The sequence below is a fragment of the Eleutherodactylus coqui genome, chromosome 1 (genome assembly GCF_035609145.1).
Source record: "Eleutherodactylus coqui strain aEleCoq1 chromosome 1, aEleCoq1.hap1, whole genome shotgun sequence".
Classification (NCBI taxonomy): domain Eukaryota; kingdom Metazoa; phylum Chordata; class Amphibia; order Anura; family Eleutherodactylidae; genus Eleutherodactylus; species Eleutherodactylus coqui.
In genome coordinates, this window is record NC_089837.1 from 76,633,845 (window position 1) to 76,659,090 (window position 25,246).

Sequence of the window (25,246 nt, forward strand, 5' to 3'; positions counted from 1 at the left end):
TTTGCAGGATCCACACAAAGATCTGCAAATCAAGCCGCCCACAGGGATACATGGGCGTCCGCAAATGAAAGAAAGCATGCGGATTTGATTTGCGGACCTATTAGTCCGGGAACAAAATTGCAGCATGCTCCATTTTAGTGTGGATCCTGCACAGACGGCTTCCGTCTATGTCAATGGAAGCCGTCCGATCCGCGGCCTGTCCATACTTGAATTGTGGACAGGCAGCAGATTCCGCTGGAAAGCCGTGTAGAAAAAAACCCACAAGCCTAATACTTCTATAATAGTGATTAGGATTCTGTTTTGGAGCTGAAGTATAGCCACAGCTATATTTTCATCCACAGCTGGAATCCTAATTCTTCTGTTGTCAGCTCCTTCCAATCTAGGGAGGGAAAAAAACTAGCTCTCCAAGAAAGCATTGCCAGGGCAGGCCTGAAGTTCAGCAATTCTTTATGCCAAACCTTGCTTTGGCATCAAATGGACTATTTGCTATGACAGTAAATGTTTACTCTTGTTTAATAACTAATACCAAGGATGCACAAAATTCTGACTTACAGCAAAAATAAAAATTGCTTTGCCAGTATTGAGTCCTCAGCGCTTCTAGATGAACAGAAATCAGCATCTGTCCAGTAATGCCTTATTGGCCGTATGTCCCATTCATATGTGGTCTGTGTATTTCACGGACCCATTATACCTGATTAGGCTGTTTTACATTAGCACATGCATGTCCTACTCTGAATGTCCCAATACTCTTGTGATAGAGACCAATGGCTACTGTCCCTGCAGATCGGACAGTACATGGGTGGGTATCCATGTGTCGTCCGATTCAAGTTGCGTTCGAGTTTCCTGGGTACAGCTTGCATACAGCTGTCTGAATGTGGCCTTCTTGGATGTTGGAGCTAGATCACCACATCTAACAGATAGGTCCAGTCAGACTTTGCCAAAGGCAGTGGCCTACCTGAACCATTGGGGACCGGGCCTTGCCTCTCAGTCTAAGAAGTGGCTCTGGTTCTCATGGGGATCGAGTTGAGTCACTACACCAGATTAACCTTGTTTTGTCTCCTCATGAACCCTTGCCCATATGCTTATCGGGGGCCTTTTATCTAAATGTCCAGTTGCTCCTCCTCTAGGAAAATTAGCTGATTGCCTGGATTTTGGGCAACTGCTTCCATATGAAATAACCTGGAACTTTTTTTTTTTTTTCCCTCAAGGCAAAAAGAAATGGAAGAAAACTTGTTGCCTCCCATCATTTGTGATCTTCATCTTCATAATGGCATGCATCTTTGCTGGAGTGATCTTGCTGGCTATCTTCAAAGTGGATCCTAAGAACATGACCGTGAATGCCATCCTCATCGCTGTGGCCTGTGTGGTTGGCTTGGTGTTAATCCTCAACTGTCTCACATGGTGGCAAGTGATGGATTCCATATTGAACTCCCAGAGGAAGCGTCTTCATAGCGCCGCCTCCAGGCTACACAGGCTGAAGAGCGAGGGCTTTATGAAGGTAACTGTCAGGATGCGGACTAGTGTAAATGTTGGCTTTCATTGCCCAATCTCTACCCCGTAATGCTAGTTCGAGGCTGCAGACTTCAGGGGAAGAAGTGGCGCAATCATGACGTGCTGCGTGTTTGTTTCAGGCTTCGCTGAATCGACAGGACAAACCGTCCTGCTTTTCCACTGCGGACATAGAAGTAGGGGAAGGCTTCTTCTGCAGACAGTTATGAGAAAGAGAGTCAGATCAAAGAGATATAGCTGTATGAGGGCTTGTTTTTGTGGGGCAATTTGTATTTTTCAATGGTACTATTTAATGTAGCATATAATGTACTGAAAAACACTTACTAGGTGGAGTGCAAGAGGGAAAAAATTAAATTCCAACATTTTTTTTTTCGGGGGGTGGCGGGGTTGGTCTTGTTTTAAAGGGGTTGTCCCGCGAAACAAAGTGGGTCTATACACTTCTGTATGGCCATATTAATGCACTTTGTAATGTACATTGTGCATTAATTATGAGCCATACAGAAGTTATAAAAAGTTTTTCACTTACCTGCTCCGTTGCTAGCGTCCTCGTTTCCATGGAGCCGTCTAATTTTCAGCGTCTAATCGCCAAATTAGACGCGCTTGCGCAGTCTGGGTCTTCTTCTTTTCTCAATGGGGCTCCGTGTAGCTCCGCCCCGTCACGTGCCGATTCCAGCCAATCAGGAGGCTGGAATCGGCAATGGACCGCACAGAAGCCCTGCGGTCCACCGAGGGAGAAGATCCCGGCGGCCATCTTCACCGGGTAAGTAAGAAGTCACCGGAGCGCGGGGATTCAGGTAAGCGCTGTCCGGTGTTCTTGTTTAACCCCTGCATCGGGGTTGTCTCGCGCCGAACGGGGGGGCTGTTGAAAAAAAAAACCCGTTTTGGCGTGGGACAACCCCTTTAATGGTGTACACAATGCAGCAAAAAATGACGTAATATCTTTATTCTGTGGGTCAGTACGATTTATGCTAATTACGTATATAGTGGTTCTTTGTTATCCTTTTTTATCCTCCATGGGGGACAAAAAATTTGGATGGTTTGAACACTCCTGGAGTATGAAATAATGCCATAGTATTACATTATACCGCGATCTGATGGGCAATCTATCAAGGCACGCCACAGGCTTGGCTTGATAGGAAATCTGCAGTAGCAGCCCTGCGGGCTTTCAGAAGGCTGCATGGCAACTGAACAGCACCCTGCAATCTCATCGCGGGGAATTGTTCAAGACCCCCGAACTTCCATCAGGGTTTTTAAATCTGTAGTATTTAAAAGGTTAACATCAGTGCATGGTGCTGATCAAAGCTGTTGTGGGTTGGTGTCAGCTGTAAGAAACAGCCAGTACCCGTTTAGTATAGAGCCTATTGATCCCCAATCCTCCTTCATGCCAATCATGGGCTCCCAGGAAGTAAATGTACACCCTGGAGCGTTAAGGGGTTAAGCACTTTGTTTTTATGTTTAATCCCTTTCCAATCCACTGTCTGACGTCCGAAGACATTATGATTTAAGGCTGTACAGCTCCGATGTTGGAAGATGCCTGTTGGGGTTTTCTTACTGTATATTGCCAGCCTCTCTGCTGTTGCAACCTATCCAATGTGTCCCCTCATGCAGTACTGGCTTTAGCCAGCAGATAGCACCCTTGCATAGCGGCAGAAAAAGAGTAAGCTCCCTAGGAAAACCAGGATACAAATTGGATTGGAAAGGGTTAATCCCTTTTTAGTAAATTTTGTGTATGTATCAAAATAAAATAACCAATAGTAAGCGGGTCTCACAGGACCATATAAATTGTATGCAACATGTAACCATTATGTTCTCTTGTGTAGTTTGAGAACACAGTTCAGTTTATGCATTCTTCCTCTGATTTCAGGGTTAGTCGGTTAGCCCTGTTTTTAGCCCTGATACTTGTGTGTTCAGCATTTTATAAAATAGTTGCTTATCTGTATTGAAATATTTGTTTCAGGTTCTGAAGTGGGAAGTGGAACTGATGGCTAAAATGGCAAAGACCATTGATAGCTTTACACAGAACCAGACCAGACTGGTTGTGATCATTGATGGCCTGGATGCCTGCGAGCAGGACAAGGTTCTCCACATGCTGGACACCGTACGTATTCCTTTCTTAATGCCCTCAAACCTCTAGTTTTGTTTGTAAGCCCTCTGAAAGCAGTTGGCCAAGCTTGAAACCAATGTAACTATATTCATAGGAATCAATGTAAATCCAATTAATTCGTTCTAGACATTCCAAAAAACACCAAACCACAATTAATAGAGAATAAATGTGGTTTTTAATTCCCACAAAGCACCCTAATGTAGAGCTGTGTGTTATCTGTGGTGTTACATAGGACTGCAGGTTGCATCATTAACTGTCCTAAGTGTTAGCACTGTGTTATCTGTGGTGTTGCATAGGACTGCAGGTGGCATCTATACTCATCTTTTAGGTGCCGTTGGGGTCTCCACCGCTGCTTTCAGAACTTCTTGGTGGCTGCTGGGCACTTGTCAAGCCGGCAAAACATCTCTTGCTGGTGGCGGGGATTGAATTCCTCACCTCCTAGCAAGAGATTGCTCTGATCGGCTAAGTGACTGCCCTCTCAGCCAATGACAGCCAGCCGGCGAAACTAGAGGCAAAATTCTAGCTTGAACAATCAGCGAAACTGGAAACTGGCGAAACTGGAGGTTTGACTATATGTGTCGTCTTATGTTTGGCCGAGATGAAGAAGGATAGGACTGCATCTTCCTGCAAGCTGTGTTCTGTAGGACTAATTTGGGCAGGTTCGTTTATCTTTTTCTGCTCATCTTCCCTTCTATTCTTTAATAAGTACCTTATAAGGAGTGAAGACCTGGCAAAGTCTAAAAAGACCACCTACTACAATGAGAGAAATTAATAATCTGGTATTAACCCTTTTTTAGCTATTGGAACACATATATACGTATATAGTGTGTGTGTGTGTATATATATATTAATATATAAAATTTTATTTTTATCTCCCGTACCTGAAAGACACATGTACAGCGATGCAATGCATTTTCTAAAGGTGAACACATCGCAGATTTACGAATGCGTGATTTCCGTTTTTTTTTTTTCTCTTCTCGCACTCGCCTGTGCAAATACAGTGTTTGGTTTAGTCATAGGAGCCGAACAACGGAAATACGAAAATGCTGCTTTTAGCCCATAATAGTTAATGGGATCCAACAGATTTCTGGCTTGTGACCTGGCATTTCCCCAGACACAATAGTGCAGCATGCTGAGCTATTTTGCCCCAGGTCTGCACCTAAAGCTGGGAACAAACCTTAGACTGCTTTCACACTTTTGCATCAATACTGAGAAGTCAAAATAAGGAGAGGAACATGAAGAGAAGCAAAGTATAAAGCAATGATTTGCACCCCTGTCATCTTTAGAACCCATTCCTCAATTCAGCTAAGGGTCCTATTACATGGGATTCACGGGGGCGATTCACTCCTGTGCTTTCACACTGATGATCGCTCAGTGAATGGAGGTGGGCTAGAGATCTCTTCTGGCCGCCCGCCTCCATTCACAGCGAACAGGCCGTCGGTCATAGATCAGTTTATGGAGGTATAAAGACCGAATGATAAACGAACTAATTATCGTTCAGCACTGGCATTGTTGACACTCTGAATGAGGATTCGTATCATCCATGATCTGATTGGTAATCGTTCTGTGCAGAAGGGCAATAAGAATACTGACCCAAATCCTCCCATGTGATTGCGGCGTTGGGCGTAAGCTGCTTTCATGGAAGATGAATATCTTGACAACTCATTGATCTGATGCAATGAATGTATGCGGCGCTATACGTCTGCATCTACGGCTGTAGTTTATACACTGCGCTTGTTATAGTAAGCCCACATCTCTTGTTAGCGTCTCTGCTAATGTACTAAACAATAAATTATACGTTCCCCCATTTATATAGGAAGGTCTGAAGTCTAGGTAACAAATGATTCCCCATTGTCTTTTAATTACAGGCTGTGAAATTGGGCTGGTAGCTGGTGCCGGATACATCATATTACTGCTGTTTTACAGCCATAATTAACAGCATCGGAGGTTCTGCAAACGGTCTACACGACTATTAACTCTATAATGATAGCCGATTGCTAGGGCTTTTACAACTAGTTTGTGATTCTGTGCCCAGAGGGCTGTCATAGAGAGTGACGGAGCACCTCCTAAACACCCCGGCACAGAGATAGGATGGCAACCTCCTAATGTCTATGAACTGGAGATATATAGGGCAGACCTAGTGTAGTGGAATATTACATTGCTGCACATACTGACCTTCCAGGAGCGGACATAGGGTTACAGCGCCACCTGCTGGAGAATTTAGAAACAAGCACTTGAAATCTAATTTATTCACAGCACCACTTGTTTTGTTTCATGTGATTTATGCAAATTGCTGCCATTACTAAAATGGTTCATTAATGAACAAATAAAACACGTTCTGCCGTTCATCTTTGTGTCAGTCTAGCAATAAATGTATGACATGTAATTTTCTTATTACAGCCGTAGTTATTAACCTATGATGATGTGTTTACGAAAATGGAGTGGGAGAACATATTATTTTTGTCCTGCTTCATTATTAAATTCACAAGCAAATTGTCACGGAGAATAATTAGTCGCGGAAATAATCAACAGAAGATTATGGGATGCTAATTTTTGTTTTTTTTTCTCTTTTTAGGTGCGGATCTTATTTTCGAAGGGTCCTTTCATCGCCATCTTTGCTAGTGACCCTCACATTATTATCAAGGCAATTAACCAGAATCTTAATAGTGTTCTGAGAGATTCTAACATTAATGGACACGATTACATGCGCAATATAGTGCACCTTCCAGTCTTCCTGAACAGCCGTGGGCTAAGCAGTGCCAAAAAGATGTGTGTGGCCGCCACTGCCAATGGCGATGTACCTGGGGTGGAAAGCATAGGTGAGTGCTGTTAATGAATGCAAAGGCGTTTTTGTGCTGTGATTGGTTACTGTAGACAGAAAAGGGGGTTGTTCTTTTAGACGCTTGCATAGATCTGCACCAATGTCGTCTCTGCTCAGCCAGCATACAATCCTGGGACGTAGCTAAAGGCTGGCTGGTCCGGATGCTAAAGTTCAGCTTGCCTTTTACCCAAAAAGTAATGGTGGTCCCTTTTGTGCATGGTTTCCCTTTCCCCTAACCAAGGGACCTTTCCCATGGAAATTGTTCTGTAATATAAAGCAAAATTGGCTGCTGCAGAAAGCCGTACAAAAATCTGCACCGCTAAATGATGACTTTAACCCTTTCCAATCCAATTTCCCTGCTACATGCACACTCCCCAGCTTTTATTTATATTGGGTGGGTAAAGCTCGTTGTGAATTGCTTGAAATGACTTAACAGAAGGACATGATGATTTAATTAGTAATTTTTTGAAAAGTAACAATTTCCAATCCAGTGTGGGGCCTCGTCCAACATTAGGATTTCCCTGCATAGCTCCGATGTCAGACAGGTTACTAATAGAGATGAGCGAGTATACTCGCTAAGGCACACTACTCGAGTGAGTAGTGCCTTAGCTGAGTATCTTCCCGCTCGTCTCTAAAGATTCGGGGGCCGGCGCCGGTGACAGGTGAGTTGCGGGGGGAGAGATATCTCCTCTCCGTTCCTCTCCGCCCCCCGCCGGCCCTCGAATCTTTAGAGACGAGCGGGGAGATACTCGGCTAAGGCACTACTCGCTCAAGTAATGTGCCTTAGCGAGTATACTCGCTCATCTCTAGTTACTAACCCAATGCAGGATAGCGCTCAGATGTTGGAGGCTGTTCTGCATATGAATACTGCAGTATACAGGACAGCGCTTTGATGTTGGAGGCTGTTCTTCCTATGTATGTTCTAGTATACAGGACAGCGCTGCTCTGTATACTGTAACGTATTTAGAACAGCCTCCGACATCGGAGCACTGTCCTGCATACTGTAGCATACATGTGCAGAACAGCCTCCAACATCAGAGCACTGTCCTGCATACTGTTAGAAATCTTAATGTCTGAACAGGACCTGGATTGGAAAGATTTAATGCGAAATTGCCGGCAGATTTGTGTCATTTTCATTTCCCCATCCAAATTTGCAAGTTATCCATGCAGATTTATGGTGTGGGATGGCACATTTTGCTGCGTTTTGCAGTAGAAACCTGCCAGTGTGAAAGGTCCTGAAGTAATACTGGGCCCTCTCTGCGTCCCCCCCTCCCACGAAAATCAAAGTGGTTCCTCTGTGTCATCCTCCCAGCAGCAACAAAAGCGGTCCTTCTTTGCATTAGTCCCCCTCCAAGTGTAAAAGTGGTCCTATCCCTTTTATAGGTCACTCTGTGTGTCATTGTCCCCCAGCAGTAAAAGTAGTCCTTCAATGCATGGTTCCCCACCAGACTATCACCGGTTGACTCAACCATTAACCCTTTCCAATCCACTGTCTGACTTCTGAAGACATTATGATTTAAGGCTGTACAGCTCCGATGTTGGAAGACGTCCGTCAGGGTTCTCTTACTGTATATTGCCAACCTCTTTGCTGTCGGAGCCTATCCAACGTGTCACCTCATGCAGTACTAGCTTTAGCCAGCAGATAGCGCCGTTGTATAATGGCAGAAAAAGAGTAAGCCCCCTAGGAAAACCAGGATACAAATTGGATTGGAAAGGGTTAATATCTGCTGGTTCTGGCTGCCACTATACAGAACTGTACGGAGTGTGTGTAGGGGCAAACCCCATTTATAGTGCCCACTTGACAAATGTATTCCTAGATTTCCAGGAAGAGTAAGAGTACAATGCGCAGTTAGAAGAAGCCCCAGCAGTACTATTTCGTGAGGATTCCAAGTATTGATACAAGTCAGAAGAGCAGACACATCCTCCAAGCATCTTGAGTAAATACTTAAAGGGGTTGTCCCGAGGCAGCAAGTGGGGTTATACACTTCTGCATGGCCATAATAATGCACTTTGTAATGTACATTGTGCATTAATTATGAGCCATGCAGAAGTTATAAAAAGTTTTATACTTACCTGCTCCGTTGCTGGCGTCCTCGTCTCCATGGTGCCGACTAATTTTCGCCCTCCGATGGCCAAATTAGCCGCGCTTGCGCAGTCCGGGTCTTCTGCAGTCTTCTATGGGGCTCCGTGTAGCTCCGTGTAGCTCCGCCCCGTCACGTGCCGATTCCAGCCAATCAGGAGGCTGGAATCGGCAGTGGACCGCACAGAAGAGCTGCGGTCCACGGAGGAAGAGGCCATCTTCAGCGGTGAGTAGAGAAGTCACCGGAGCGCGGGGATTAAGGTAAGCGCTCCGGTGAGCTTTCTTTACCTCCCTGCATCGGGGTTGTCTCGCGCCGAACGGGGGGGGGGTTGAAAAAAAAAAAAACCCGTTTCGGCGCGGGACAACCCCTTTAAACATTGTGTGATAATAAATGTGAAATCCGGGTCCTCTGCCAGTATCTGCGGCAGACGCCTGTGCTGGGGGGCTGCTGGGGGCGGGGGGTAATTAGTGTTAGGCATTATGGGCTCTACATCCTCTCAGTTTCTGCTTTAACCTCAAACTTTCTCCCCAGATGGCTGATGGGTTATCACTTAGATGGCGCACAGTATAACTTGGCTTCCATTCTATGCTTTTTATATATTTTCAGAAGATAAGAATTTGCAATTAGCAGTTTTGCATATGGAGCGTTCGTTGTCTGCAACAAAGCGGTGTACTTAGGCGATGCGGAGAACTTGTACGCTTATGTTTTATAGAAGAACGCCATTGTGACTTGTGTATTTGTTCCCTCCATAGGAGGCCATGAAGATCTGGATCGTCGAGTCTCTCAGCACAGTCTTGCAGATACTGCAAAACTTGGCAGCAAAACAGCCTTGAACAGACGGGTAAGAGAAGAAGGATAAGTCTTACAATTAGATGACATTACATTTAGAAGCGCTCGGATACTGTGCTGAATGGGAGAAACAATCGGTTAATCCGAAATAGAACTAAAGGACTTTACATGGAAGAAACAAAACCAAATATTCGCCCCTGTAAATACATAAAACACACCTGTCTGTCTCGCTGGTATTACAAGCCTCATGGTGTGGATTTGCTCTTCAAATTTCGGGAGTGTGGCATTTCTCTCCGTAGTGACCATCCAAAACCTCTTTTTATTGACCTTCCTGACGGACTTGGCCGGCTGACAGCCGGGCTCCTGCTCTAACCACCAGGATCAGGGAAACCTCAGATCTTAACCCCTTGCATGCCACAAGCATTATCAACTGCTGTATGTAAGCAGATGACGGGGATGAGGCTCCTTTAGTCACCCATTGCAATTGCAAGGTACCACTGGGTTCCTATGGCATCTGGAGGTTTGAAAGAGGCTTCTGTGTTAGTCCTATGATTCAGCCTACGTCATAGGCATAGTAGAATGCACTGCATAAATTAATTAGGTGTACTATCCTAGCGATCAAACAATCAGATCATCAAATCCGCTTGAGGGACTAAAGAATAATGTCAAAAAAAGTTTAACAAAGCTTATTTAAAAAAAACAAACCTCTTTTTCCCCACTGAAACTTTTTGAAATGGATAAAAATACCAAGTAAAGTTTTTGTTGTTGTTGTTTTTCAACCCTTTCCAATCCAATTTCCCTGCCGCTCGCACACTCCCCAGCTCTTAGTTATTTTGGGTGGGAAAGAGCATTGTGGATTCTTTGGAATTACTCAACAGACGCACATAAGAATGATCCGTCATGATGATTTTATAACAAATTTTTTTAATTAAGCGGGAACTAATATTTAAATTACGCACACATAAATGTGAGAGATTAAAAGGGGAGAGATCCGGATTATTATGCAGAAGAGAACTCCGACATTCTGCATAGTGTTAGAAACATGCCTCGGACCTTGTCCAACAGCGGAGCTATGCGGGGAACGAGGTCTGTCACTGGATTGGAAAGGGTCAAAAATCAACACATAATGGGTATTACACATTCATAACTAGAGATGAGCGAACCTACTCGTTTCGAGTAATTACTCAATCGAGCACCGCGATTTTTGAGTACTTCCGTACTCGGGTGAAAAGATTCGGGGGGCGGGGGGAGGCATGACGGAGCTGGGGGGTAGCAGCGGGGAACCGGGGGTTGCCCCCCCCCCCCCCCCCCCCACACTCCTTGCTGCAACCCCCCACTCACCCACGGCGCCCCCCGAATCTTTTCGCACGAGTACGGAAGTACTCGAAAATCGCGGCGCTCGGACAAAAAAGGGGCGTGGCCGAGTAGGTTCGCTCATCTCTAATAACCACCCAAACAATGAAAATCTTTTGTTTCTCTCACTTGGTGAAGGCCTTACAATTAGTGTTAAAACGTAATGCTAGAATTGCTTTTTCTTTTCTGTTTGCCTCCCAAAAAACTCAATAAAAAAGTAATTTAAAAGTCGAATGTACCTCTAAATCATAGCAGTAAAAACTACAACTCTTTCTGAAAAAAAATTAAACCCTCACACAGTTCGGTGCTGGAAAAATAAAAATGTTCTGGATCTTAGAACGCAGCAATGGAGATTTTGTTTTTCTTTAAAAATGTGTTTCTATTGTGCTAAAGTTAAAAAAAAAAATTTTAATCCCCTTTATAAAGGTGTTATCACATCAAGGGCTCAGCCACACGGGCGTTTTTACTCGCGTAAAAAAAAACAAACCGCGTGCCCATGTCCATTGCCACCCATATGTTCTATCTTTTGTGGGTGTGAATTTATTTATTTTTATTTTTTTGGGATGAACACCGTATGAACGTTTTTACGCGCATAAAAATGTCCGTGTGACTGAGCCCTCAGGGTGGTCTCAGACAGACGAATTCTAATTGCGGGAACCGCGTCTGCCGTCCACGCGGAGAATCCATGGCAAAACGCAGGCATTGAAAGGCATGAAATTTTTTTTTTTCCTTCATACTCGCGGATCCGAATTGCGGATTTCTTGAGCGGAAGAAAAATCACAGCATGCTATATTTTGGCGCTAATTCCGTACGGGCGGCCTCCCATTGAAGTCAATGGAGGCTGTCTGACCTGTAGCCCATACGCAATTAACATTGAGACGCCGCAGTCATTCGCTGCAGAATCCGACCTGTTCGTGTTACCCCGGCCCAATGGTGCTGATCTAGAAAATGATCATGTTGTTTTTACCGAATGATGAATGCTGTAACAAACCCAGAAAACAATGACAGACATTCAGAGAAGAGTTAGGGCGGGTTTCGATCTCTCCCAAAAGAAGTTTAATAAAGGCTATACAAAACCTCATATGTACTCCAGAGGGGGGCCATTAAAAACTACAACTAATCCCATAAGAAGCAAGCCCTCCTATGACGAGTTATGGATCTTGCAATGGGCCAGTCACTAAGGAGTTAACAAAACACCCGGTTGTTTTCCTATTGGGCTAGCGGTCATGCTGTATACATTATAACCTGGTTTACTTATGTCACATCTGGGAAGTTCAGAGATCTGTCAACCTCGCCAGAATCCGACCCTGGTAGGTCGCGTAACCAGAGATTCTTAGCTGCGCTGGGTTGACAAATATTGCTGCTGAGTTTCTGTGGCAATGAAGTGAAGAAAACCCCAAGACTTCAGAAAAAGAAAGCCTCGTTTCCAGACTTTATTTAAAGAGACTTATTTGTAGTCCCAGGTAGAAATGGATGTTGACGGGTAGGGGAGTGTTCAACCCCTCTGCACTAATTAATGCCTAACTTTTTTAATACAGGTGTTAAATAGTTTTAAATAGATGTTATGTTGCAAATACACCACTTTCCTTATATTGTGATGATCTTTGTATCATTTCACAATTCTTCAGTCTCTGACTTCACATTCCCTGGCACTACTTGCTGGTTCAGTGTCTGCATAGGCTACGTCCTCCTAATTGCATTGTGGACTGGATATAATTCTATATACGCTGAATGTCCTTTTTTATTAGAGACCCCCATCTAGTTTCACGCTGGACTTTCTTTGGCCTTCCGAACCACTGCAGTTCATCGTGACATAGATTCCACTAGGTGATAGAATCCTCCTGCAGGAGTATTGGCCCATGCGGACAAAAGAGTTTCCCACAGTTGTTGCAGATTAACTGGAGATACTATAATCTGCTGTGAACAGCTGGCAGGAAGGGTTCATCGATTCATGCTGCTTTTGCTAAATTCTGACCTCCCTTCAGCACGGTGCAACAGAAATCTGGATTCATCTGACCAGGAGATGTTTTTCCCACTGCTCAGTTGTCCAATTGTTGCTCTCTTCTGCCAGTTGGAGCCTTAGCTTTCTGTTTCTCTTAGGCAACAGTGCCGCTTGAACTGGTCGCCTGCTGTTATAGCCCATCCGTGCTAAGGAGCAGCGAATTGCACGTCAGGACACATAAGTTGCAGCACCAATGTTGTATGCGGCTGCAATTTGCTTGACTCCGTGAGCATGTGCCTAAATTCCTCACAGAGAAGCTTAACCCTTTCCAATCCACTGTCTGACCTCTGAAGGCATTATGATTTAAGGCTGTACAGCTCCGATGTTGGAAGACGTCCGTTGGGGTTCTCTTACTGTATATGGCCAGCCTCTCTGCTGTCGGAGACTATCCAATGTGTCACCTCATGCAGTACTGGCTTTAGCCAGAATATAGCGCTGTTGTATAACGGCAGAAAAAGAGTAAGCTCCCTATGAAAACCAGGATTGGAAAGGGTTAAATTGTGAGAAAGCTGGTGTCTAATAAAGTATCCATTAAGTTTATATTCTGTGGGAGCCTATGAATGACCAGATAGTGTTCTGCCAGAGAAGGGGTCACATAGTAACCTAGTATGTAAGTCCATCCAGTTCAGCCTATTACTCCCAATGTTGATCCAGAAAAAGTGCAAAAAACCCCAATGAGGTAGAAACCAATCTTCACCATTTAGGAGGAAAAATTCCTTCCCAACTCCAATCTGGCATTCGGAATAATCCCCGGATCACCGCCCCTTGAAGTTGGTTGGGTTGGTTCAGTGCAATGGTTTAAGAGGAAAGCATGAAAGCTTTTAACTTGCGCATGGGAATATGACAGTAGATGTGTCTGTAGACTGTTCTGATGCCATGATGGTTTTTAATTCGGTGCCTTCTTTCTCCAGGATACATATAGAAGACGGCAGATGCAGCGCACGATCACTCGCCAGATGTCATTCGATCTGACTAAACTGCTGGTGACAGAAGACTGGTTCAGTGACATCAGCCCTCAGACGATGAGACGATTACTGAATATTGTATCAGTAACAGGTAATGGCGACTGGAAGCGAAGAACTGTAAAGTCCAATGAGCCATTAATACCCTTGTGATGGCCATATACTTCGCAGGGCCAATACTTGAGGTAGAGGTTGGCTTAGCATGCACTTGTTCTGAATGGGCACGCTGCCCACGCTTCTGGCGTTGTCTTCCAGAGATGAAGATGATTGCACAAGTTAAAATTTAACATGTCCAACCTTTTGCATCTGACAGCAGAGGAAAGCTGAGATCTCCCATGTATTAGATGGTTGGCTGGTCTCGCCAAAATTGGCCATTAAAGTGTAACCGTGATTTTGAAAAACTTCTGCTGTGTCATGGGAACATGTCAGAAGTTTTGACCGCCGGGGGGGGCTGCACATTTTTACAAGTGGAAGATATTTTAAAAAGGCATGCAAAGCAGCAGCAGTGTGCTGTAAAATGTGCGCAGTTTTTGAGTGGTTGTACAGTACTGCAACGTGTAAACCCAACCTGAGGCCTCTTTCACACGAGCGTTGCCATATTGCACTAGCTGCATCGCCACTAAAAATTGCATGCGCAATAGAAAGCCATGACCAAGTCACGGATAGAATTTGCGCTTTCTCATTCATTCACATGGCCTGGTGTGGAGTATACACGCCACAGCCAAGGATTCCATTGGCCGGGAGAAATGCTCAGCATGGCCTTTATTCTTTATATAGAGCCAGCTAATATAGTTCAGCAACGCAAGCCACTGCTAAACTCCCTCCCCTTCCTGTAAGAGCAGCTCCCATAGAAGCCTATGGGAGCTGCCAGCTGATCGTGGCCAAGAGATAGGGCAAGACCAGTCTTTTCCGAACGCGTCAAAACATCAGCCGGCATATTCAGCCGCCGATGTCCTATCTTCAACAGCCGTATGTTTTTACGCAGCTAATAATCGGCCATCTGATTGAATGCATTGGAATCCAACGGTCGCTGGTTATTTGTTTATGGCGGTGTAAAACCGTTCATGTGAAAGAGCCCTAAGGGTCTGTTTTTAGACCTGCCAATTTGTTTGAGCAAGGGAACGCTGTCGATCTCGTGCAACCTATTTATACAGGCAGATACTTCGTCGGCTCGTTCAAATGAGAAATCGTTCGCTGTATAAGTCAATGAGAACGACTGAGCAGGTTAACATTTTCCACAAGACTTCTGCTCTATTCGCAACCTGATTGGTTGTTTGGGTAGGCTGATTTACAATTCCAGCAACCTGATTGGTTGTTTGGGTAGGCTGATTTACAATTCCAGCAACCTGATTGGTTGTTTTGGTTGGCTGATTCATAGTGATTGGTCGTTTTGGTTGGCTGATTTAACAAACAACCTATCAGGTTGCTGGAATTGCTGAATAGAGCAGAAGTCTTGTGGAAAAAGTTAATATCCCCCCCACCCCATCCTTAGAATCCCTGCTTATTATTGGATCTTTGTAGACCGTTTTCTTCTCATTTATATGTATTCCCTTCCCATACTAATGATGTGATGTTGGGATGTTGTGTAAAATGATTTTCTGCTGCTGCTCTATTATGTTACTAATCTGTATTTTTCTTCTTGCCTGTTTAAATTGTAGGAAGGTTACTCAGAGCCAACCAGATTACTTTTAATTGGGATCGGTTGGCATCTTGGATCAACCTGACAGAGCAGTGGCCGTACAGAACGTCATGGCTGATCCTGTACCTGGAGGAGACGGAGGCCATCCATGATCAAACCACACTGAAGACTATTTACGAGAGGTGGGTTTATCTTGACAAGCGTTACTAAAGATGGGGAGAAATTATTTCTTTTTTAGTTCCACGTCCATCCGTACTATGATCTTCATTATCATCCGTCCGTTTTGCAAGCCTAATGGTACACATTACATGCTACATAAAACACGGTCCTGCTGTTTGTTATCCAAGAACAGAAATGGCAGGCAGAGAAACAAGTACTAGAGCGTTCCCCACTGGTCAAACCAAGCAGTAGCTGCGGATTTTGGTCATGATCACACGTTCAGATTTAATGAGGATTTTGTACCTAAATACTGACTGAAAACGCTGACATTCTGCAGTTAGCGCAAGTGAATAAGCTGTTTTATGCCGCATTCACAGGCAGTGCAAAACATGCAATAATGAATGTGCTGTGAATTTTATAATCTACAGCACATTTTTATTAACCCTTTCCAATTCACTGTCTGACGTCTGAAGACATTCTGATTGAAGGCTGTACAGGGTATTCTTGCTGTATATTACTGGCCGCTCTGTTGTTGGGTGCCTCTCCAGCATGTCCAATACCGCAGTACTGGCTCTAGCCAGCAGATGGCGTCATTGTATAATGGCAGAAAGAGAAAGCCCCCTAGGAAACCCTGAATCCAAAATTGGATTGCAAAGGGTTGATGCAGATTCTTAGCAGAAATCAGAGATTCAGGCCTGTGTCACATGAACATATTTGCTATCGCAGTGAATAGAACCCATTGATTTCACTGGGTTAGTTCACATAAGCGTTTTTGTTCGTGCACCATAAAATATGCAGCATGCTCTATTTTCCTGCGCAGAGATAGGTGACGTATTGACTAATTACAGTAACATAGTTTGTAAGGCCGAATGAAGACAGTCTCCATCTAGTCCAGCCTGTTTATCCTCCTGTTTTGTTGATCCAGAGGAAGGCAAAAAAAAAACAAGAGCAAAAGCCAATTAGCCCTTTTGGGGGAAAAATTCCTTCCCGACTCCCTAATGGCAATCAGACTGTTCCCTGGATCAACCCCTAATAGTTCCTACCTGCTGTGTACCCAGATTAACAATTAACCTAAGATTTATATCCTGTAATATCCTTCCCCTCCAGAAAGACATCAAGTCCCCTTTTAAACTCCTCTATGGATTTTGCCATCACCACATCCTCAGGCAGAGAGTTCCACAGTCTCACTGCTCTTACAGTAAAGAATCCCTTTCTATGTTGATGAAACCTTCTTTCTTCTAGACGTAGAGGATGCCCTTTTCTTACCGTCGTAGTCCTGGGTATAAACAGATCATGGGAGAGATCCTTGTATTGTCCCCTCATGTATTTATACAGAGTTTTTTGATCAGTAATTGCCTATTCCAGTGAGTGGGAGCATGGTTGCGTGTTTTTATGCGTGAGCAAAAAGCACAATGAAATATGCTACGCTCGTTGCACAAATACGCGGCGTCAATGCGCTTCCGCCCTTGTGACATTGGCCTCTGTCTCGGATTAATGCTGCAGATTCTTTGAAAAATCCATATGTGCTTTGGCCGTGACAAATCCTGAATGTGTTACAACAGCCTTCGTGGTAACATTGGATTTTATGTTCATCTGTGTTTTCTGCTGGTTAAAGTGAACAAAGCCTCCTTATTTTTCAGTAGCCCAGAATACGATGGTTGAATACTGTGATCACAATGTTCTGTACTATAAATGTCTCATTAAAGTGGTTGTCCAGTTAATAGATCAACAAGGGTCTGCTGCCCGGGGCTCGCGCTGCTCAGCTGTTTGCCAGGCTGGTGCACTTGTGTACTGAGCAGATTCCTGCAGGAAGCAAGCAGCTCTGTGACCACCATATATATACTTTTATTTAATTCTAAACTTTCATTTTTATTTATTCTAAACCACCACCCCATCCCAAAAAAAAAAAATTAAACAAAACCTCATATATACCCCCAATGACTGTACCAATAAAACCTACAACCCGCCTCACAGCAAACAGGCTGTTGGTTAAGTTGACAGGTAAGTCAATAAGACATTCGAACATTGGAGAAAAAGATCGCTGCAGCCCTAGGTTCCAAATTATGGCTCATCATTAAAGGGCCGCTCCAACGAAAACACATTTTTCTATCCCTGCCCCCTCACCTGAATTCCTGCTACACTCTAGACATCTTCTATGTATATTGCAGTCACTTCTTCCATGCAGTGCAGCACCCTGATAACATTTATGCAGAGACTTCTCCTTGTTCACTTTCTCTATGGTCTGCTAACACTCCCATGATGCATCAGCACAGCGTCACATAAACAGCTAAAGCTAGTACCATCTCTGTCTGCTGGGAGGACAGTGTAATTATCATTACTTTCTAAATAAGCTACAGACTTAAGTATACAGTCGAGAGCTGTTACATCTGTGACAGGAGCCTCTAATCGTCAGCAGTTACTGGGATAGCTTCTGTCCCTCCCTATGAAGCGCTTGTGCAGTAGAGTCCGTGTAATATCATCACACAAGAATAATAGGGACTGAAAAACTGACTACTTGAGAGAACATAAAGCCAAGTAATTCCCAGGAGATCAAAATGAGGTCGCAGGACCACCTGAAGAGGAGGACTCCAGGAAGTCTCAGATAGAGAGGAGTAACTAAACAAGGTAATACTAGCCGGCTTGTATAGACTGGGGGATAGTTGCATAATGAATAACAAAGGACATACTGGAGTGCCCCTTTAAGGGCTTAAACGTGTAATAAATACAAGAAATAAACATGTTGATATATTCCTTATATTCTATAATGTTAATGGTCTCACTGGGGCCCTGGAGAACTCGAAATACAACCCTGAAATGTTCATTTATCAAAAAATGTTTATTTTATTTTATTTTATTTTTTTTTTACTAACACAAAAGCCATATCGCTAGTGTTTCTCCAGAATGTTCTGTCTGCTGGAGGGGCGTTCTCCATTTCTGTGTTGTCAGGGAGATTGACTCCTGCTTTTGTATGGACCGCTGAAGCTATCCTTGCATCTTGGGGCCGTGGTTGTGATTTTTTTTTTTCAGGGGTGTAGGGTGGCTTCATACCTTTATTGGGCGGTTCTGCTTTCCTACTCCATTCGGGGGGCAGGAAAAGGGATTCCCCATGGCCGAATGGCTCCGTCCCAGGACAGAACCCAACAGTGCCAAGCAGCCCCCATTGACTATAATACGGTCTCTTCACTTCCACTCGGTTGCCCAGCTCTTAGACAGAAAAAAAAAAGCACTGTTTGCTTTTTCTTCCGGCATTTTGTGCCAGATCAGTGGTGGAACCTCTAACCACAGGTACTAAGGCAGATGTGAAGCTGGTCTAAGGGCTTTTACCCACTAGCGTATTTTTCTTAACGCTGCGATATCGCAGTGTTTTTTTTCAATGGGACTTTTTATTGTTTAAATCGCATTGCACAAAAATCACAAATTTTTTTTGTTTTTTTTTTGCGATGCTATTTTAACATTAGAAAGTCCCATTGAAAAAAACGCAGCGATATCGCAGCGTTAAAGATACGCTAGGGGGTAAAAGCCCTAAATGCTACACCGAACATCGCACGAAAACAGACGTGGGAAATAATTACCAACGATCGCTATAAAAGAGGACAAAAAAGAAAAGGGTTTTCGTAGAGTAGCACCGGAATGGTAGAAGTGACGGCAAATGTGCCTGCTAGGGTAGCTGTCACCGCAGTGCGGGGTGGTCTGAACTCCCCTCAGTGCTTTACTAGGGTCTACTTAGTCATTTGAGATGACAAGAAATGCCGTCTGTCCAGTGAGGCCCACTTCTTATGAAGGAGAATGTGCCAGTAATGCTTTTAGTAGCTTTGTTAGCTCTTTAGCTGTTTTCGGGATTGATCTGGTCATTGGGCATGATAATGAATGTGAGATTTATTGATCAATGATCCCCTGATGAAGGGACTAGGTTAGGCCTGATACGTTTCTCTGCCCACCTGAAGCATAACGCTATTTCTGGGCTATGTGAAATGCGTTCAGTCCGGTCTTTTACCTTTAAATAGGGCAACAGATTTACATTAGGGACCTTAATTCCACAAATCTTATCAAGCTGCCAACTAAAAAAAGGCACCCGCTCTAACATAACCTTACTAAACCGCTCTGTGCTACATATGTACAGCTTTTGTATTACTGGACTAGACAGAAGAATATTCTTCTCTAGATAATCCTTAGAAATGGCAGTTTCTTTTTTGGAACATACACTGCTTACAAGCCTTAAGGAGACACTCGGGTGGCCCATTGCATCTTTTATGATCTTCATCATTTTGACGTCTCCAGACTCTCACGCGCTCGGTGCCAACCTGCGCTCGCCTGTGAAGAGGACCGGTGGCGGGGCCTACCAATTCTGGTGTTCTTGAATGGCAGTTGTGCTGGACAGTCCTGAGTTGTCTTCATAGGTTCCACTACACGACTCATGGAGTCTGTTTTTGACGATTTGGTCAGAACTGTGCAGACCCGCAGCCCGTTGGAGGGTATTTTGTAGGGCGCTGGCAGTGCTCCTGTTCTCCCAGTCCTGATGCCCTACCAGCCCTCCCGCGTGTAATGGCCTGTGTCCTGCTATCTGCTCTATGCTTTTTAGACTGCGCTGCGAGATGTAGCAAACCTTTTTGCAACCTAATCGGGGTGCAGGTAGTATCTCATGGTGCCAGAAGTCATAAGGACACTAGCAAGACTTCAGAGAAGAATCAGTCAAAAAGAAGAGAAACTGTCTCCATTCCCTTCTGGGGGGTCTTGCTGTCGCCTCTCCGGCGTTCCTGTGGTCGTTTTCATTTCAACAAAACGTCAATTTCCACCCGGAATTTCTGTGCTCCTCTTTTCTGCAGCATGTGAATGTGGTTTTAAAAATGTCATCTACTTTGCTGCTACTGTAAGGCTGCCTGCACACGGGCGTGCACTGACTCCCGCACGGAATCCGCCCGTGCCCCCTCCCAGCGACCCTGCGTATTTGTCTTCTGTACTGTGGATGGGCCGCCGGCGTACATGTGTAGTACAGATTTCCCCGCGCAGTTGCTAGGCGAGGACACGGATCCATTGTATGCTATGTACGGACATTGCTGCAAAAATCCGTCCGTGTGCATGAGCCCTAAGTGTCAGGGATTATCTGTGCAGTGTCTGGATGGAAAATAATTGGCAAATCCGCTCCATCTGTACATGGCCTTTTTTCTTTTTTTTCTCCTTTTGATGTGGTTGTTTTTCATATATCGCACGTGCGTCCTGTTAGACAAGCTTGAAATGTCCCTTATTAACCTATTTGAGGGTTTAGAAAAATGCATGCAAAGATCCCTTCTAATAACCACAGAAGGTCATTCTTTAAGACATTCAGCCTCCACTTATGGGCACTGGCATTTGTTTTAAGGGCCGCTCTGGAGAAAACACATTTTTCCAACTCTGCCCCTCTCACCTGATTGCCTGTCACATTGTGGAGGTCTCCTCTGCGTAGTGCAGTCAGTTCCGTTCGGTGCAGCCTACTGTTTGATTTCCCATCTATTCCATGATGCATAAGCATGGCATTAGCTGAGGCTATACACTTTTTGCCTGCTGGGGATAGTTTAATTATCATTATCTTCTATATTCACCTAAATAAGCTACAGACCATACGTGTACAATCAGGAGGGTGAGTTGTGATCTCCTCTATTACAACTGTGTGATCATCATCACAAACTGTAATAGGACTGCCTGTATCCCCCTCTAGACAGTTTCTGCGGTACAGTCCATGTAACTATCATATAGACTGAGAAATTGACTAGTTTCAGACAGCATAACCCTGAGTAAATGTGAGCTGGTCAGAATTGAGATCACATGAACAACTGAGGAGAAAGAGACCAGGAGTTACAGATGGAGAGGAATACCTAACCAAGGTAACACCACCTCACTGATATATGCTGGGGGGTTAGCTACATAATGAGTGGAAAAAGAAAATCACCCGAGTGGCCCTTTTTAAAAAAAAAAAAAAAATCAAGCTTAACACCCAGGTTTCCAGCAGATGGCAGTATTGTACAGTTCTGATAAACTTCAGATCTGGGCTCTTTGTACAGCTTCTTACAACTTGAAGAGTTTTTCCTGCAGTTACAGATCGATCTTGTAGAGCTCATGTGTGCTACCTGCGGCTTCTAATTCCTTCTCGGTGTCCATCGGAAAGCGGTGAAATGCACTATGTTCATCTGAAGTGGAATGAGAAACTGGCTGTATCAGATTAAAGTAGCACCCATAATAACACGGTCTAAGGGTTATTTTTGTTTGCACTTCTATATAGGGGATATGTTTGCTGATGATTACGGACGTAAGCTTTAATAAATGATATAATTCTGGCTTCATGAAGCCAATCCTGGGCGGTATAACTAAATCTAGATGCGGAGCTGTAAAACTACATACAGGCTATGGAACACATTAATGAATCGCATCAGTCTTGACCTCTGCTGTTAGTTGCGGGTGGTGCTCGGGGAGCCTGTAGCCGCTTCACAAGAATCTTCTATTAGTAATTGTTCCTGCTCTCACTATAAGAGCTTTTACAAATTGACAATTTCAACATCTGAGTTTGAAACTGACGGAACTCGGACTCATTAAAGTCAATGGAGACATTTACTAAGCCTGACATTTCCAACGCTGGGCTTAGTATTTTTTTCCCCGGCGCACGATGCACCTAACACTCAAAAAGGTGCACTTTTTGTATAAGTTTGCTGGAAAAAAAATCAAGAGAGGAGGAGCAACCCCCTGGTGGTGGTTCTAGGGGCACATGTCCGTGATAGGTTTGTGGTTTAGTTGCATATAAGGAGGTGCTGCCAGCCAGTCCAAACCCGAATGTAAGAGGTCATGCAAAATATGAGAAGTGGCTAAAAAGGTGCAACTCTCCAAAAGGACGTGATGGTTGAGGAGTGAATGAATGTCGTCTTTTATTGGATCAAAGTTTAGAGCTAGCAGTAAAACTCATTTCGAGGCGCAACCTCTTCAGTTTGGCTGGGGTAAAACACAACAGGCTACTGATTGGATTCTTGGTTGTGCCTATTAGCCAACATGGTGAAACACCGCCGGTGGGGGAGTCCATAGTGCCAGCAGAAGAGGAACTTCTCTGCGAGAGCGCTGCACATCCAGTGAAAAACGCCATGCACTCAAAAGAAGGAAAAAAGAAAGCTACAAGTGGGTGGGGCTTAGGAGGAGAAATGGGGCTGCCGGTGACCCCACTATATTCAGAGACACTAAGTTGCCATAACAGTAACCTCCAACGGTACGGAATTGATTTAGATCTCAGTTTATGGGGCACAGATCACCCAAGATGCCAAACGTATTAAGGTTTGTGCCTCCTTAATACACTTGATACTAAAATATGGCGCACCCCAGAGGCTTCTCTGCAAATAGTGCCGTGGTGGTGATCCTAGGGAATGGCTTCACCAGACAAGCTGGCTTTGTTACTTTGTAACGCCTTACATTCACTGCTTTGAATAAAAGAAGTCGGCTCCCGCCTGGATTCTGTGATTAATTTCTAAGTGTGTGCCACATTCTGGTTTTCGTGCTTTCATCTTCCCTGTGTCTTTATACATTTGGTAAGTTTACCTTCAACAGGCTGCAGATTAAGACCAATCGCTTTTAATAAATTCCCCCCCTAAAAGTCAGCTGTTTTTTAAAACTCACTATTAATCTAAAGCCAACGCCAAAAATGGCTAAAACAGTTTGATTAAAAAAGATCATTTTGCATCAATGTGCCTTGTGTAAAAACACAGAAGGGCTTATTTTGGCCATAAAAAGCAAACCAATTTTAAAAAGGTATTCTGGTGATGGGGCGTGTTTTTTTTTTTTTTTGTTTTGTTTTTTTTCTTTCAGTTTTTGCTTATTCACTAGGCAGGTGAAAACTGATAGATCCCTGGGGGTCCGACCTTTGAGACCACCACCAATCCCGAGGATGGGGGACCTGCATCCCCCATTTTTCACAGTCCAAATTGCAGTCTACCTTTTCTGTAATGTAGTGGGGAATGAAGCCGCTGGTCAGCAGTAGATCCCTTCCTCTGAAAGGCACAGGCAGATAGTCAGGCGCTGTGTTCGACTATCTTCCGGCGCCATTGAAAGGAATGGAGCTAATGCTGCACATGTGCGACCAGCGGCTCTATTATCTACTACACTACAGAAATGGGAGACTGTAACTTGAACTGTGAAATATCGGGGACGCAGGTCCAACATTCTCAGGATCCAGTAGATGGGTGAAAACTGAAAAAAAGTTCCATCGCTGGAACACCCCTTTAATTCATGTAGCATTCATATGCGTTGAGTATCCATTTGTTACTTCCGTGAGTAATTTATTACGTTTTTTCTCTTGCGTACAAAAAATGAACAGAGGCCTAATTTTTTTCTTCTGGCATTGCTTAAAAAGGATCTGTGAAGAATTAAGTTTTCTTTTTTGGTTTTTTTTTTTATGTTTTTTCGTGGTGCATCTATTGACTTAAGTGACTGACGTCTGAGAAATCGGACCAAAGCATGTCGCATTTTTTTCTTTCCATAATAAATATATTTGAAAAAAATAGAAAATCTAAGAATTATTATACACACACCATCAGAAAACAAATCCTGCCTTCATAGCCTCATTGATTGTGATGGGTGAGTGTGCAGTCAGTCGCAAGCACGGATGGGAAAATCGCCCATGCGAATAAGCCATGAAGGCGGCCATGGGTCTTCAGTAACAGGGTTTGCAGCAGCTCCATGTACCTGGTCCTATACACCCTGCACCGTGCCATGAAGGGGGGCGCTGAGTGCCACCGGGGGTCCCTCCGCCGAGTCTGATTATCTCCATACACATGGTTTCCTTTCTGCGCACGGCTCACATTGGCTCTTTATTTTATTTTTGTGTGTACTGTTGCTGGGGCTCCGTGGAATCTCAATATCCCCGTGAGTTACTTTAATGAGCGAATAAGAGGTTTATCCAGGATTTTCTTGTGGATTTCGGGCCTGAGAGGCATTAGTGAAATAAATAAATATAAACTCTCCGTCTGTGCAGGTCTGCTGCGCTCCTCCTTGCCTCTTGCCCGGAGCAGATGGGAAATGACAGTGTTTAAAGTGGATAGTTAAATCCTGCTGCAGCCGCTGTCGTCTCTTCCCCGTCCTGTCCCTGCCCTTCACTCCTGCCTTGTGAACACTCGCTAGCCTTGTCCTGCAGGCAAAACACTTAGTAATAGATTGCAGATACGTGCGATGACATCTCTCGCTGCTCAGAACTCTAAACTGGGATTAATAGATAAAGCCTGCGCCCGGAGGTCTGCCGAGGAGCGCCGCAGCGACTGCACTTGATTTAGTCCTCTTGCTACATACATAAACTATTTAGATTGCGTTGTCCTTTTTCTTTTTTTTTGATGCTTATCAAACATCCCTTAGGTATATGATGTTGAATTAGGCAATCACTTGTACATTCGTTTAGCAAAAAGGGATGCAGACATGGAAGTCTAGAATAGATCGCCACTGGTGCGGCAGTGTTAACGGATGATAATCCCTTTTATCGTCCTTGTAGTCTGTTATATTAGCACACTAAGTCCCTACGGGATAGCGCAACGCCGTGTGGTGGACCGTATTGTATCCTGTAAGCCGGGCAACATTTCCATTCATAGGTAATTCAAGTTATGGGGGCTTATGGCCCTTTTACACGGAACAATTAGCGTTCCAGAAACGGTTGGCTTGAACGATTTTGATCGTTCAGTGTGGATCTGGCCAGTGACTGAACGACTAACGAGAATATGTTTGCTTTCCGTTTGTTCATTTTATACAGGTATGAAAATAGTTGTTTGCACATTGCCGCATGTGAAGAGCGATCATTGAGTTGTTCATATTCGCTGGTACTGAACGACGTGCAA

At 44.2% G+C, this 25,246-nt stretch overlaps 1 protein-coding gene across 3 annotated transcripts in view; it reads left to right on the top strand.

Annotated features, from left to right (window-relative positions):
- The window catches only part of KIDINS220 (kinase D interacting substrate 220), a 137,639-nt gene that overhangs the window by 52,323 nt on the left and 60,070 nt on the right, over nucleotides 1-25,246 (top strand). For all 3 annotated transcript variants that reach the window (XM_066597533.1, XM_066597516.1, XM_066597525.1), the window contains exons 17-22: nucleotides 1,209-1,498; nucleotides 3,467-3,607; nucleotides 6,189-6,432; nucleotides 9,268-9,356; nucleotides 13,571-13,715; nucleotides 15,280-15,442. In XM_066597533.1, the coding sequence (XP_066453630.1) occupies nucleotides 1,209-1,498; nucleotides 3,467-3,607; nucleotides 6,189-6,432; nucleotides 9,268-9,356; nucleotides 13,571-13,715; nucleotides 15,280-15,442 (1,072 nt within the window). The remainder of the gene's footprint in view (nucleotides 1-1,208; nucleotides 1,499-3,466; nucleotides 3,608-6,188; nucleotides 6,433-9,267; nucleotides 9,357-13,570; nucleotides 13,716-15,279; nucleotides 15,443-25,246) is intronic.